This window comes from Carcharhinus amblyrhynchos, chromosome 7 (assembly GCF_965287045.1).
Source record: "Carcharhinus amblyrhynchos chromosome 7, sCarAmb.v2.hapA, whole genome shotgun sequence".
In the NCBI taxonomy this organism is placed as follows: domain Eukaryota; kingdom Metazoa; phylum Chordata; class Chondrichthyes; order Carcharhiniformes; family Carcharhinidae; genus Carcharhinus; species Carcharhinus amblyrhynchos.
Genome location: NC_137330.1, coordinates 14,616,204 through 14,632,170, shown reverse-complemented (window position 1 = coordinate 14,632,170; position 15,967 = coordinate 14,616,204). Strand labels below are relative to the sequence as shown.

At 46.6% G+C, this 15,967-nt stretch overlaps 1 protein-coding gene across 1 annotated transcript in view; it reads left to right on the top strand.

Annotated features, from left to right (window-relative positions):
* The window catches only part of adgrb3 (adhesion G protein-coupled receptor B3), a 791,427-nt gene that overhangs the window by 452,209 nt on the left and 323,251 nt on the right, over window positions 1-15,967 (top strand). Inside the window, exons 15-16 of the mRNA XM_080191979.1 lie at window positions 10,094-10,196; window positions 13,919-13,962. Of these exons, the coding sequence (XP_080048105.1) occupies window positions 10,094-10,196; window positions 13,919-13,962 (147 nt within the window). The remainder of the gene's footprint in view (window positions 1-10,093; window positions 10,197-13,918; window positions 13,963-15,967) is intronic.

The window sequence follows — 15,967 nt, the reverse complement described above, 5'->3', positions numbered from 1 at the left end:
GCCCCCTAGTCCTACTGTCTTTTTTGAGCGGGAGGAGTCTCTCCACCTCTATCCTATCCATCCCATTCATCATCTTATACGTCTCAATGAGATCTCCCCTCATTCTTCTAAACTCTTTTGATACCTTATAAGTTTAAGCTGTTACTGGGGAATAGTGTTTAGCACTGCTGCCTCGTAGCTTTGGGACCCGGGTTCGACTCCTAGCTTGGGTCACTGTCTGTGCGGAGCTTCCACATTCTCCCCATGTCTGTGTGGGTTTCCTCCATGTACTCCAGTTTCCTCCCACAGTCTGAAAGACATGCTGGTTAGGTGGATTGACCATGCTAAATTCTCCTTCAGTGTACCCGAACAGGCGCCAGAGTGTGGCGACTGGGGGATTTTTACAGTAAGTTCATTGCAGAGTTAATACTCGTGACACTAATAAATAAACTTAGTTTGCATTTATATAACACCTTTTCCAGCATTCCAAAGCACTTGACAATCAGTGACGTCAATTGTGATCGGAAGCAGAGCAGCTGCTTTGCAAACAGCAAGCTCCCACAAACAGTAATGTGATCATGAACAGATAATCCACTTTTATCATTTATTAGTGTCACCAGTAGGCTTCCATTAACACTGCAATGAAGTTACTGTGAAAATCCCCTAGTCGCCACACTTGTTCGGATACTCATTTATGACAAAGAACAAAGAACAACACAGCACGGGAAACAGGCCCTTCGGCCCAACGAGCCCGCGCCGCCATCTTAACAATGTGTTTTTCCTCCTCCACCCTTGACCCATGTCTATGCTTACAGTACCCCCATTGGAAACCAGATTAAGGGGAGAATAATTTAGGGACAGTTTGTTACACCAATCAGCCAAAGAGCACATCTTTGGGGTGTGGGAGGAAACCGGAGCACCCGGAGGAAACCCACGCAACCACAGGGAGAATGTGCAAACTCCCACAGACACTGGCCCAAATCCAAGTATCTGCACAGCAAACAGTGATAGTCACTGAGCTGTTGTGGTGCCCATCTGCTGGTCCAGTTTAAGCGTACACTAATGACGCGAAACATCCAAAAGGAGCCCACGCACGACCCACCGTGTGTATGCCCCTCGTTAGACAACAAGGTGGACCGAATTAAGACATTGATTAAGACACAACAATTGGCAAGATAATCAAGGACACCCCTTGTTCTCTTCAGAATCTTTCACAATCACTTGAGATTCAATGGCTCATCCAAAATGCAGCGATAGTCTGACAGTACAGCACCGGGAATCCCAGCAATGATTGTCTGTTATTGTGGGATTGGGAACCACAACTTTGTTACTCAGAGGCAGAAGTGCAACCAGCTGAGTCACAACTGACGCAGACTGGATTGCCGTAGATATAAAACATTACTGGGAAGGTTGCATCTGGTGTGTCAACTCACTGATGTGAGACATGAGTGGCCCTTAATTTGGAAATGCTCCCTAGTATGTCAGATAACGTATGGCACGGTGGTTATCGCTGCTGCCTCACAGGGTCCCTGGGTTCAGTTCCGGCCTCGGATCTCTGTCTGTGTGGAATTTGCACATTCTCCCCACGCCTGCGTGGGTTTCCTCCAGATGCCCCGATTTCCCCTGACAGTCTAGAGATGTGCAGGTTAGGTTGATTGACCATGCTAAATTGACCATAGTGACAGGGGGATTAGCAGGGTAAATATGCGGGGTTGCAGGAGTAGAGCCTGGGTGGGATTGTGATTGATGCAGACCCGATGGGCTGAGTGGCCTCCTTCTGCACTGTAGGGATTCTATGATAAGATAAGAATTAGCCTAGTCTGCGATGGTCCATGGCCAAATAGTCTGCCAACACTTGTAGTCCAGGCTCATATTATGAGACCAGCCATTTGGCTGAGATGCAGCTTAATTCAGATGAAAAGGTTGTGGGTTCAAGCACCACTCTACAAATTTGAGTACAGAATCTGAAGTAATACCACTGGAGCGCTGATGGAATCATAGACTCCCTACAGTGCAGAAGGAGGCCATTCAGCCCATCATGTCTGCACTGACCACAATCCCACCCAGGCCCTGTAACCCCACATATTTACCCTGCTAATCCCCCTGACGCTTAAGGCGCAATTTAGCGTGGCCAATCAACCTAACCCGCACATCTTTGGACTGTGGGAAGAAACCAAAGCACCCGGAGGAAACCCACGCAGACACGGGGACAATGCGCAGACTCCACATAGACAGTGACCTGATGCTGGAATCAAACCCGAGTCTCTGGTGCTGGGAGGCAGCAGTGCTAACCACCGTGGAACAGGTTTTAATCAGAAACTTCACTCTTTTTTTTTAGATTTGACGCAAAGTCCACCTTTGCCTGCCTGCTCAGTAGGATGTAAATAATCTTACGCACTTTATGAGGAAAGTTGGGGGGGTGCGGATGGGGGGGTGTTCTGTTTGTATCCCTTGTAGCATTCATTCACCATCACAAACTGGTTGGCAGCTCTTTCAGTCACCTTCTGTTTTTTACATCTTGGTGGATGCTAAATCAACTCATACTCCATTAGCCACGAGGCACTCTTTCACAACCTCAGAATGTGAAAAAAAAACCCTAAATTTCTTCCCAAAAATTAATGGTGCCCTGAGTGGCTGAAAAAGTCAACCAACCACCTTTATTGAGCTGAACACTGATAAGAACATAAGAAATAGGAGCAGGAGTAGGCCGTCTAGCCCTTCGAGCCTGCCCCGCCATTCAATAAGATCATGGCTGATCTGAAGTGGATCAGTTCCACTTTCCCGCTTTCTCCCCATAACCCTTAATTCCCCTAAGCTCAGACCATCTCTCTGGTTCAAATGGACTGGAAGCATTGTCTCTGCACAGACGCTGTTGGACCTGCTGAGTTTTTCCAGCGTTCTCGGTTGTTGTCTCAGATTCCAGCGCTCGCTAGAATGCTTTGCTTATTTTGTTCAGGTCAGATCAGAGGTGTGAGGTTGACCTGTGGAGAGCGAGGCTGTTGTTTCCAGTCAGTGCTGGGGACGGAGAACCTGCCCTGCCAGCTGTACCACATCCTCCATCCATTGACTCCCCTGCGAATTCTCCAAATAAGACAGGCCCGTTGCTCAGGGTGCATGAGCTGGTCGCGCGACAGCAGGCGAGCACCCGTGGGTGCCACAGCAAAGGGTTAAGTTGTCCCTTCATCATCACAACAATTCCCAAGCGAACAATCCGTTCATTACAAAGCCCTGCAGCTCTCGCTGCACTGCACTGATCTCTCTTTTTAAAACTCTGCCCATCCCTCATGAATCAAATCCACTGAAGGGAAAATCTGAAGAAGCTAATTTGATGTCAGGCTCGTTAAGACTTTCAGACCCTCTCTGACAACTGATCATTTATTTCAGACCAGATTGACTTACATTGCACTAGCTGCCAATTCCAAGGCAATTGTTTCCTCTGGACCACATAATGATTTCCAGCAGCGTGAATAGGGCTAATTGAACAGAAAATGACAGAGCAACATGTGCTGATGGTTATAAATACATTCCTATCCGCAGTTATTAAAGGAGTAACACTTACAACATCATTGAACTGAGGAAAAACAGTTGCTTTAAAAGCTCTGCGCTTGAAAGCAAAGTCCCTGGGCAGCTGGGTACTTTAGAAATTCGGATCACTAATGCTTCCTTCATTAGAACTGACTGTCAGAAAGCCACACTTCAGATTTTCTCTCCTTTCATACTTTTTGTATCCACTGACAACTGTGAGTTAAGCAGGTAGGAAGCAAATGCTGCCAGTTCAAGGCATAATATCAAGGGCGGCGCACAGAGGATTAGATCGAGGCATTCAAAATCTGGAAGGGTTTTGACAGGGGTGGATAAGGAGAAATGGACCAGAGTTCTCCGGCCATTCACACCGGTGGGATTCTCCAGTCCCGCCGGCAGGGTTTTCAGCTGATGTGGGCTTGAGGTCGATGGGAATTCCCACTAACAGCAGTGAGACCAGAGAATTCAGCAAACTACGCACCACCTCCCGCTGGAGGGAAGCACAAAGCTGGGAGGCTGGGGGAATTTTGTCCATGATTTCTCATGGCGGAAGGGTCAGCAGCGGGAGGGCGCAGGAAATTGGCAACAGAACCCAGAGGGTGACAGGAGGAGAATTCTGTTTTAAGTCATTGTCACCTGAAAGAGCAGTCGCGAAAGATTCAACAGTCCCTTCCCAAAGGCAAATGGATAAGTAATTGAGGGAGGAAATAAATACTGGAGGTGGTGTAGGGGTTCCTTCCACTAAAGAACCACCTGGTGTTATAGGCAGTCCCTCTTGTGCTACTTAATCTGTGATTGCAAAGTCCCTGAGTTGGAGGGTGGACGTGAGAATGTGGAGATGCCCAAGGACTGATTCCGCGATCAGATGTTCCCGAAGAGCTGTGGCATTCGGCCCAGGAAATCAGAGATGTCAAGGCCCACGGCCTCCTCACTGCGTGAACCTGGATGGACAACCAGCTCTGCAAGCCTACTGAGTTTTCAGCGTTGTGATATCATAAAGAATTCCTTCAATTTTGCGGCACCACAACAAAAATACATGAATGCTGACAATTTTTGGTGGCCGGCTTGTTTCCTCAATATCCAAATATGCCGGCTGAGATTTTCCCACTTCCCCCAACCCCCGCCGCAGTGGGTTTTCCAGTGGGGCGGGAAGGATTGGGGGGAGGGGGGGCAGGAGGCTGCCTCCGGGATCCTCTCGTACTTGCCAAAGTCAATGGCCATTTACTTTGTTCACTGGTTGTGTCTCCGGGGGTCGAGGTGGGTGGGGCGGGGGAGTGGGGGTATTGTGGGAGTGGGAGTGGGATTGGCGGGGTGTGGATTAACGTTTACCAGAACGGGAAGATCCCATCAGGACTGAAAGATCCTGTGAAGAACTGAAAGATCTCATCAGGACTGGAAGATCCCATGGGGACTGGAAGATCCCATCAGGACTGGAAGATCCTGTGAAGAACTGAAAGATCTCATCAGGACTGGAAGATCCCACAGGGACTGAAAGATCCCATCAGGACTGGAAGATCCCGCCAGCAGGAAGGGCTGGACAATTTTGTCCTCTTTGTCTGCCAGTATATTGTAACTCGTTGAAGAAGATGCTGAGGGTGGGGAGGGGCAGGGGTCGATTCGCTCAGTTGACCACCATTCTAATGTTTGGTTCAGAATAACACTGGTTCACTGTTGAAATTCACATTCCTGCTGTGGGAGGCTTAAGGCCTGCCCTACACTAAACTCACGGGAGAGGCTGGGGTGGTTTGGCAGCACTTAAATAATCAAGGATGCTATTTGGAGAAGATGAGGGAAGGTAATGTGCCAAGATAATTTTTGGAAGACAATTTAAAAATAAAAAAGCAGATGTTGGAAATCCTCAGCCGATCAGGCAACAACCAAAGGAATGGAATCCTTGGGGCAATTTTGAGCCTGCACCATCTGTCTGTGGGAATGGAGGCACTTGCTCCAAATCCAGAGAGCCGGCCAGTTTCTGAATTGCGATCTTACCAGCCCCTCGCTGATGGAGTAGCACGAAACATGCTGCAGCGCCGTTAAAAGCTTGTTTCAGTACATCAGCACGTCATTAGCGAGCAGTCTCTCCGAGATTCTACCCCCTCCCCGCCCACTCCGGATATTCAGCAGGCATCACACTGGCTTCATTTACAACAGGTTCGCCAAGATGTGAACCTATTGTGGGGGTGTCCCCAGAGCTGTGAAGGCAAGCACAGTCCAGCGGCGGAGAGGGGGACGTGGCCTGATAGTGATAGGCTCACTGTCATAGACTCTTGGAGTAAAAAGTCTGACAACACCAGGTTTTAGTCCAACCGATTTATTTGATAATACTCACAAGCTTTCGAGGGGACTGCCTCTTCGTCAGGTGAATGGAGAGCTCTGGCCTCAGACAGAGCGTATAAAGCACAGACAGTTTAGAGATTAGAGATTAGATTCAGAATCTCTAAACTGTCTGTGCTTTATACGCTCTGTCTGAGGCCAGAACTCTCCATTCACCTGACGAAGAGGCAGTCCCCTCGAAAGCTTGTGAGTATTATCAAATAAATCGGTTGGACTAAAACCTGGTGTTGTCAGACTTCTTACTGTGTTTACGCCAGTCCAACGCCGGCATTCCCACATCATAGACTCTTGGCACAGGTTGGCTCCATGTCCTATGCCAGTCTGGCAGTGGCCAAGGTGTACCAAGGGGTGGACCTCCAGTGAGTGGGGGGAGGGGAGTTATTTAAATATGGTACTGGCCAGGAGTAGGAGATGCCAGCAGTGACCATCGTGGGTTGGGAAGAGTGGGTGTGGTGGTCATGGTGGAGGTGGGTGCCAGCTCAGACTGTGAGGAGCATGGTGGGGAACGGGAGGTGGGAAGTGCCGATGTAATCGGGTGGAGGGGGAGAAGAAGAGGACAATGATTGGAGGTGGGGAGAAGGGCTGATGACTGGGGGGAGCAGAGGAAGAAGGTACCAATGATCGGGGTGAGCAGAGAGGCCAATGATCGGTAGTGGGGATTCGGGAAAAGAGGCGATGATTGGACAGGGGTGGCTTTAGAGAAGTACCATCTCCATTCAGGGTGGGGAGGGGGACCTCTGGGTTCTCCGTGATGTACTGGGGGCAAGGTTTACTCTGATTCTGATTGGGGTGCCCTTTAAAGATGGCTGCCAAACACTGCCAGTGTGTTTAGGTCCTCCCCACCCCTCCACTTTGATTTTCTTTTTGGCAGGAACTGGAGAAAAAAACTGATCAGTTTCCCCATTGGAAACAACGCTGCCATTTTTTGGTGCGATTTCACCCATTTGTTCCAGTTCCTGTCCTTTGGTCAGGACTGGAAAATGTTCAAGAGGTTTCAGTCAGTGGTGAATATGGAGAGGGTGAGATTGATGGGGGTGGCCGTGAGGACAAATGGGAAGGTCTCTGATGGGATATCCCATCAGAAAAGGTTCTGACAAAAGGCATGAGAGTGTGCGGGGAAGGGGCTGGGAATGGGACAGTAAGAAATAAATGGCGAGGTGTAAATAGGAAACTCCAAATCGTCACCAATCAGTTACCACCCAAAAATAAACCTAGTGATTATGACCGGAATTCACTGTTGAATCCAGAAACCGTAACGTGCCCAAGGAAGGCACTGTTCCTTAAACTTCAGTTAAGATCCATTTTGCAATTCATTTGCAGGGTGTAAGAATTACTGATGAGGTTGCTTATCTCTAATTGCCCCCAGGAAGATGGGAGTGTGTTACCTTCTTGAGCCACCACAGTTCATAAAGTTGTAGATGCACCCAAGTGCCATTAGGGAGGAAGTTCCAGGATTTTGACCCAGCGACCGTGAGAGAGTGAAAGAATGGCAGTATAGTTCCAAGTCGCACGTTGAGTGGCTTGGAGGAAATCCTGGAGGTAGGGGTGTTCCTGTACATGTGTTCTGAATGCGTCCCTTTTGAAAAAAATGCTTCCACTTCAGAATTATAGAATCCCGACAGTGTAGAAGGCGGCCATTCAGCCCATCGAGTCTGCACTGAGAATTTTCCATGATCATCACTTACACTCTGAGATTGATCCACTTCGATTGGTTGGCAAGTACACCTGACCAGAGCTTATGTGCCAATACTCATTGGGGGGTGAGACAGGAGCACTTGGCATTGTGTGTCCCTTCCCTCTTCTATACAAATAGCTTGTTTGGGATAGGTAGAGGCTGAATACTTGGGCTTAAGACCCAGGAATGGTACATCTAAATTCAGTGGCCCTTAGACTTGTCAACATTATGACAGGAGTGAGCTGAAATCTCTGTACATTTTCAGAGATATTTTTAACACTATTACTGTCAGCAAATTTACAAAATAGAGGTGAAATTCAATTGGTTCATTTACACAAGATCGAAAAGATGTTTTAAAACTGGGCAGTTTTTTTAATTAAAGATATACTTTCACAAAAATAGCAGTTCTTTCAGTTTGAGAAGATTTGATGTATGCAATTAGAACCACAGAATCCCGACTCTGTAGAAGGGGGCCATTCAGTCCATCAAGTCTGGACTGCCTCTCCAAAAGATAATCTTACCCAGGCCCATCTCACCCTATCCCCGTAACCCCATGCCTCTACCACGGCCAATCCACCTAACTCACACTCACCAAAGGGTAATTTAGCATGGTCAATCCACCTAACCAGCACATCTTTGGAGACTAAGGGGCAATTTAGCAAGGCCAAGCCACCTAATTTGCACGTTTTTGGACTCTTAAGAGGCAATTTGGCATGGGCAATCCAACTAATCTGCACACTTTTGGACTGTGGGAGGAAACCGGAGCACCTGGAGGAAACCCACACAGACACAAGGAGAATGTGCAAACTCCACACAGGCAGTGGCCCAAGGCTGGAATCGAACCTGAGTTCTTGGTGCTGTCAGGCAGCAGTGCTAACCCCTCTGCCGCCTCTGTTGTTTTGCATTGCGAATCCAGTGTGGAACTTCAGGATTTTGACCCAGAGACAGTGAGAGAGTGAAAGAATGGCAGTATAGTTCCAAGTCACACTTGAAGAAATTAACTGAGCGTCAACTGACAATCACAACAATAACTGGTACTTACATCATATTATTAACACCCTGAAGTCTTCACGGCAGCAATTATCAATTTATTTATGGTAGTGAGCAACCCAAGATGGTTTTAGGATAAGAGACCAAAAACTTGGTTGAATAGATTGACTTAAAGAGAGAAAGGAGAAGGTTAGAGAGGTTTAAGTGGGAATTCCAGAGTATACTGTTGTAATATACCTTTAAGGATAGCAGCATGTCATCACTTTAAGGGAAATGTGTTACACGGTCCAGTCTTAGTTTCACTTTGACCTGGAGCAAAACAAGATAGTAAGAAGTCTCACAACACCAGGTTAAAGTCCAACAGGTTCATTTGGTAGCAAAAACTTGTTGGAATTTAACCTGGTGTTGTGAGACTTCTTACTGTGTTTACCCCAGTCCAACGCCGACATCTCCACAGCAAGACAAGATGCACAGCCTTGCTGCTGATGCCCTCAAGCTTTCTATCCATGTGCATACGCTCACATTTGCCTAGAATTAATAAATGAACCCATGCAGTGTTTGCACAATCCCTTACGAGTGATGTCTTTATATCGTTATAACTCACACCAAGCATTTGGCCGATGCTGCTGAAGGCAAGGCCACCAATGGTTGAAGTGATGAAGAAACCCGCACGTGCGCGGTTCTGCTGTCAGATTTCAGGTGAATTCGGCTCCCTTCCGTCTCCCAACTGGCAAATTGCAACTTTGTCAAGATCTCTTTTATTTAACTCGCCCCAAAAAAAAGGCATGAATTTCGCCCATTCATGTGCTCATTTGGCACTCAGAGTTTTTTTTTGGGTAAGGCCATCCTCATAAAATCCAGAGGGGGCTTGACAGGGTGCAAGCTGAAAGGATGTTTCCCTTTGTGAGCGAGACTAGCATTCAGGAATGCTGTTTAAAAAATAAGGGGGGCTCCCATTTAAAACAGTAAAAAAGAAAAAGTGTTTTCTTTCAGAAGATTGTGAGTCTTTGGGACTTTCCTCCTCAGAGAGCATTGGCGGAAGAGTCAATGAATATTTTTAAGGGAGAGCTAGATGGATTCTTGACGAACAGTGGAGTCAAATGTTATCGGGCGTGGGCAGAGTGTGGAGTCGCGACAACAATCAGATCAACCCTTAGCTTACTGAATGGCAGAGCAGGCTTGAGGGGCGAAAATCCCGCTCCTGATTTAGAACATAGAACATAGAGCACTACAGCACAAACAGGCCCTTCGGCCCACGAGTTGCGCCGATCACATCAATACCTACCAATCCATAGACCTATCTATAACCCCCAATCCCATTAAATCCCATATACTCATCCAGAAGTCTTTTAAAAGACCCCAGCGAGTTCGCCTCCGCCACCACTGACGGCAGCCGATTCCATTCACTCACCACCCTCTGAGTGAAAAACTTACCCCGAACATCCCTTCTGTACTTGCCTCCCCGCACCTTAAATCTGTGTCCTCTCGTGGCGACCATTTCAACCCGGGGAACTAGCCTCTGAGAATCAAATTTGTATATTTGTATGCACGTTCGAATCTTAAATCCATTTTCTCTTGCTTTTTAACCCACAGAAATTACACCGTCGTGAACTCAAAAGTGATTGCCGTGACAGTAAGGCCAAAACCAAAAATCGCAGAATCTATACTGGAAATCGAGCTGGCACACTTGGTAAACGTAAGTACTTCTTTGTTTCCTATAGACTGTTCCAGAATATTAACCTTGGACTAGTTGTCAGTTCTAAAGGGCAACATGCTTGCGAGACACACAAACTGCAGACTCACACCAGCAGAGCACTGATCGAAGGACGAGTGCAAAGGAGAGTCTTCCTGGATCTTGACTTTTGGTTTTCTCAAGTGCAGCCTCCCCATCCTGCAAAACCAATCCTTATGTTTCAGTCCAGAGCACCATGATGATAACAAACTCCCTCAGGGCAGCCTAATTACTATAAGACATAGGAACAGAATTAGGCCATTTAGCCCGTTGAGTCTGCTCTGCCATCCAGTCAGGGCTAATAAGTTTCTCAGCCCCATTCTCCAGCCTTTTTCCCAATCTCCACAATCTTCCGTAGCAATGAATTCCATAAATTCACCACCCTCTGGCTGAAAAAAATACCCTCTCATCTCAGTTCTAAAGAATTGTCCGTTTACTCTGAGGCTGGGCCCACGGATCCCAGTCTCTCCAATTAATGGAATCACCTTACCCGTGTCCCACTCTATCCAGGAGTTACGGTATTCTGTAAGTTTCAATGAGACCTCCCCTCATTCTTCCAAACTCCACTGAGTACAGACCCAGAGTCCTCACACACTCCTCATACTGGATGTACTGTAACACAAATGACTGAAACTCTTTTCTTTTCTCTGCCCTGCAACCCTCCCCCACCTCCCTCAAATCAGGAAGGAGGACAAGTAAAAATGTATAAATTCATTGGCTGTGTTTATTTGTTTTTGTTATTCCAGGTGATGTACGCATTAACTGTAAGGCCAGCATTTGTCGCCCTTCCCCAAATGCCCTTGAACTGAATGGCTTTTCAGGCCATTTCAGAGTCAACCACGTTGCTATGGGTCCTGAGTCACACGTAGGCCAGAGTGGGTAAAGGTGGTTGATTTCCTTCCCCAAAGGACATTAGTGAACCAGGCGGGTTTTATATCATTCAGTGGTAGTTGTCATGGCTACAATTTCTGAGACTAGCTTTCAATTCCAGATTTTATTAATTGAATTTAAGTGTCACCAGCGGTCATTGTGGGATTTGAACCTGAGAGCAGGAGCCTGTGCCTCTAGCTTATAGGGTGAATGACATTACCAATCTCTCTGAATTTTGTTATCCTAACTCCCTGGGACTGCATCAGGCTCCAGGCAGTAATTGCAACCTCATGTGCCCTTGGGGCAGCATGGTGGCACAGTGATTAGCACTGCTGCCTCACAACACTGGGGACCCGGGTTCAATCCCGGCCTCGGGTGACTGTGGGGAGTTTGCATGTTCTCCTCTTGTGTGTGCGAGTTTCCTCCCACAATCCAAAGATGTATGGGTTAGGTTGATTCACCATGCTAAATTGCCACTTAGTATCACAAAATGTGTAGATTAGGGGGCTTATCAGGGTAAATGTGTGGGGTTACAGGGATAGGGGCTGGGTGGATTGTTGTTGGTGCAGGCTCGATGGGCCAAATGGCCTCCTTCTGCACTATAAGGATTCTGATTCTACCCATGCGATAGAACTGGATGATGCTTCTTAACCATGCTGTGCATCCAGTCGCCAACACCATTTTACTTCCAACTCAAGAATGTTGTTCAACCATTACATTTCACATCCCCTTGTCAATGTTCCAAAAAGCTCAATTTCTCCTCTGCTTCCATCTATAACCCCACTGCCCCCACCTTAGTCACAACCCAGAACGATCTCAATTTTTATTATGCCTATCCTGCATACAGGGTTGCCAACTCCCAATGTTCCTACCTCCACTTAGCTACACTCTGGCTCTGCTATCTCCTCTCTGCCCTGACTCCAGATGAATTAAGGTTAACCGTCTTTGTTCTTGACTCAACGTGCCTCTGCCCACTAGCCATGTTGCTTCATTCCCATCCACAATCTCCCACCGTTAAGCCTGCTCTGCCAAGAAATCCTCTCCCTAAATCACAATTCCCTCGCGCAACAGCTGCCTCAGAATTTGTCACCTCAATCCTGTTTCCGGTCAGTTCTCCTGACTTCTAAGTCCTTGATGGCTGTCACTCCTCCTCTGGCATAGTAAACCTAAGGGGATGGTTGGACAATGCGATGGGTCTTCTATAAATGAGGGTTATTGTTGTGTGCCAGGATCAAAAATAGAATGCCATCGCAATTTGTAAATGTGTTGAATTATGAGTTGTTCTTTAGCTCGGTGCGGTTCTCTAATTATAGGTTGTAACATCAATCACAAGAAAATTACAGGAAATCAATTCAGTTATTTCAATAACAAAGGGCTGAGTATTTAAAAGGATAAGATCGTTGCTTGCTTTGCGAAGGGTTAACTCCTCATTTGAGAGCCGTCCATGCAAATTGACATCTGTGTTATATTTTACCTTCAGTTTGAGCAAGGCTCCACATTATAGCTGACTGCAGTATGTATTCAGAACTTCATCAGCATTTAACTATCTGATAGGGTGCCATGGTGGCCCAGTGCTGCCTCATAGCGACAGGGACCCGGGTACGATTCTGACCTCAGGTGACTCTCTGTATGGAGTTTGCAAGTTTTCCTGCGTGGGTTTTCTTCGGGTGCTCTGGATTCCTCCCGCACTCCAAAGATGTGCGAGTTAGGTTGATTGGTTGTGCTAAATTGTCCCTTGATGTCCGGGGGATTAGTAGGGTACTTAGGGTTACGGTGATAGGGCCTGGGTGGGATTGCTGCCAGTGCAGGCTCAATGGGCTGAGTGGCCTACTTCTGCATTGTAAGGATTCTTTAATTCTATAATGGTTGCCATGAGACAAAACTTACCATTAGAGTTATCTGGCTCACTAATGGCCTTTGGAGAAGGGTAACTATCACCCGTAGCAGACCTGACCTATACTTGATTACAGCCCCTACACAACATGGGGTGACACTTCAGCAGTGGTTTTCTTGGCAATGTTCCTTTGTAGATAAGGATTGTGACTCAAGAGTGCAGACTCAGGAAATTCTCTTATACATTATCCTCTGAAGTTGACTTGGAAGCTTGTAACAGCAATGGGATCAAATTCTACCTGGTCATTGTAAAAAATGTTTGCCCTCGGCCCCACCCAGAAAGTCAGTCCCATCAACTAGGATAAAAATGAGTATCACTGAAAAAAAGAAATATATTGCTGAAGGTTTTCATTTTGCACTCATCAGGACAAATGCAAGAATGCCAAATTTCAAACAATCAGCACCAAGGCATTGCTGTGGAGAAAGTGTGCCATGGCACAGATGGTTGGCACAATATTGCCTATCCTTACCCCAATCACTTAAAGCAAGTGGGCCCACCACATTAGATTCCTGATTAACAAGAGGGTGGTGAAAGGTTATAGCGGGGGTATGTGGGAATGCGAGGTTGAGGTTACAATCAGATTAGCCATGATCTTATTGAATGGTGGAGCAGGCTTAAGTGGCCTAACCCAATTCCTAATTCATATGCATGATTGCCTGAACATTCTCAGAACAACTGGGCAACACATACACCTTGGCCAAGTCATATTACTCACCTGCTAAGAACATGCAATCACAACTTGATACCCTGTGGATAGGATCAATGTGACTTTTTGTTTTTGAGTAGAAGCTATCAGGACCAGACTATCAGCTTATTTTACTGTAATTTACAATTAAAACAGACCCTTCATTATGCATATCTCATTGACCAGGAAGAGAACATAAGAAGAATATTTATTTACAAGTGTTTTCTCTTTTTACAGGGCACTCACAATCCTTACTGCGCTCTCTGGGATTTCAGCAAAACGTAAGTCCCCACAAGGCTGTTATTTCCTCAGTACTTCAGACAGCAATGATTTCTTCGACTCGTTTTCCCAGAACATCCCTCCTACCCCGGATGTTTTCTTTGTGTGTCTGTTTGCATCTCGCAAAAGATCACATGGCATTTGGGTGGGGTGGGGCGAGTGCGTACATTGAGATGCACGAGTCATTGGAGTTGTATGTGACAGGTCTGGAGGGTCATTTTTTTAAAACCAACTCAGCATTGTTTGCGTGCTCATTTCAGTAACCAAAGCTGAGACCTGCGGTGTGCTGCTAACAGTGGCGACTGACACATGCAGTGGATCCTTGTTATAATGGAAAGCCTTGTGATGTATGTGCTTGGCGGTAGAATTTATAAACTTGCACACTTGCTCCACACGACAGGAATGACTATCGGGAGTCTGGCTGTGGATAGAAAATCCTGAAATTTCCCTTCATTCCCAGAGTCAAATTTCCTACAAGTTTGCAACAGGTGCCTTTAACTATGCATTTTTGTGTCCCTACAGCAACTGAATGAAAACAAAATACTGGGGGGTTTTGGAAATGTGAAATACAAAGAGAAAATGCCATGAAAGGTCGGCAAGTCTGGCATCCTCTGTTGAGAGAAGCCGAGTTAGCAGCTGGCATATACCCCTCGCCCCAGCAGTGTGTTTTGCAGTGGTGGAGGTGGCCCACGATTTGCCGGGAGCGAGATCTTCCAGTCCCGCTGCTGTCAACGGGTTCCCCGTTGCCTGCACCTTCTGCCGTTGGGGAACCCGCAGCGAGGGGGACCCTGCCAGCAGGAACGGCCTGAAATTTTCCGCCAACGATACTAAGAGTCATGCGGGCTTGAAACATGAACTCTGTGTCTCTCTCCACAGCTGCTGCCTGACCTGCTGAGTTTTTCCAGCATTTTCTGTTTTCCCTGCGACTGAATATTGCTTTCATGGTATCTTTAAGTTGTTAAATGACAAAGACATTGAAGACAAAGACATGTTGTGTCATTCTAGAGCTGTGATTTGTGAAGGAACCTGCTCCATATTTTTTTTTCCTCAGAGTTGGAACTTTGGAAGGGGTAATCTTAACTGCAGTAGAACAATGCAAATCAGATTTTAACAATATTGACATCAATAGAAAGCATATATAATAGGCAGTCAGTTCATTATTACCTGATTTATTCCATTGCCCACAGTTAAAATTAGCCCCAGTGACAAGGAACAGGATCTCAAAATAAGACACCTTACCCCAGTTTCTTCTATCAGGTGAATCTCAGTATTACCATCGAGCGACTTGTCTGTTACGATAATTGTATCAAAAGCAGCAAATGCCTGATTACTGTTTGATTGAAATAGATGGAGGTTGGCACGCTTATGAAATTATCCAAATTAAGACTAAAGCTTTACCTAAAAAAAAATGCAAGTCACCAAATCATCAAGTTAATGGTGGGTTTTATGAGGTTTATCATATTTTTCACATCTTGAATTCATGGTTTCTGCTGTCTTTCTCTGTTTGCCGTGGGCACTGTTAGAACACAAGGAAGTTGAGAGGAATCACCTGGGCACAATGGTTGTCAAGTAGATGGCCCACATGGCCTATATCTGCTCCCATGTCTTATAGTCTTACAGGAAAAAGTTGGAAGTTTAAAGACAAAGGGGCAAGACTGTTTCTGTGTGTGTGTTATGATTGTTCCATTTTGAAAGACCCCCTGCTCAGTACGGCACGTAGAACATCAGTCCATTTAGAAAGTAGGGTGGCACGGTGACACAGTGGTTAGCATTGCTGCCTCACAGCGCCAGGGACCCAGGTTCAGTTCCCGGCTTGGGTCACCGTCTGTGCGCTCTCCCCGTGTCCGTGTGGGCTTGCTCCGGGTACTCCAGTCTCCTCCCACGGACCGAAAGATGAGCTGGTTAAATGCACTGGTCATGCTAAATTCTCCATTAGTGTACCCAAACAGGCCAATAATTAATAGGTTGTGGAGTGTAGTGACTGGAGGATTTTCACAGTAACTTCAT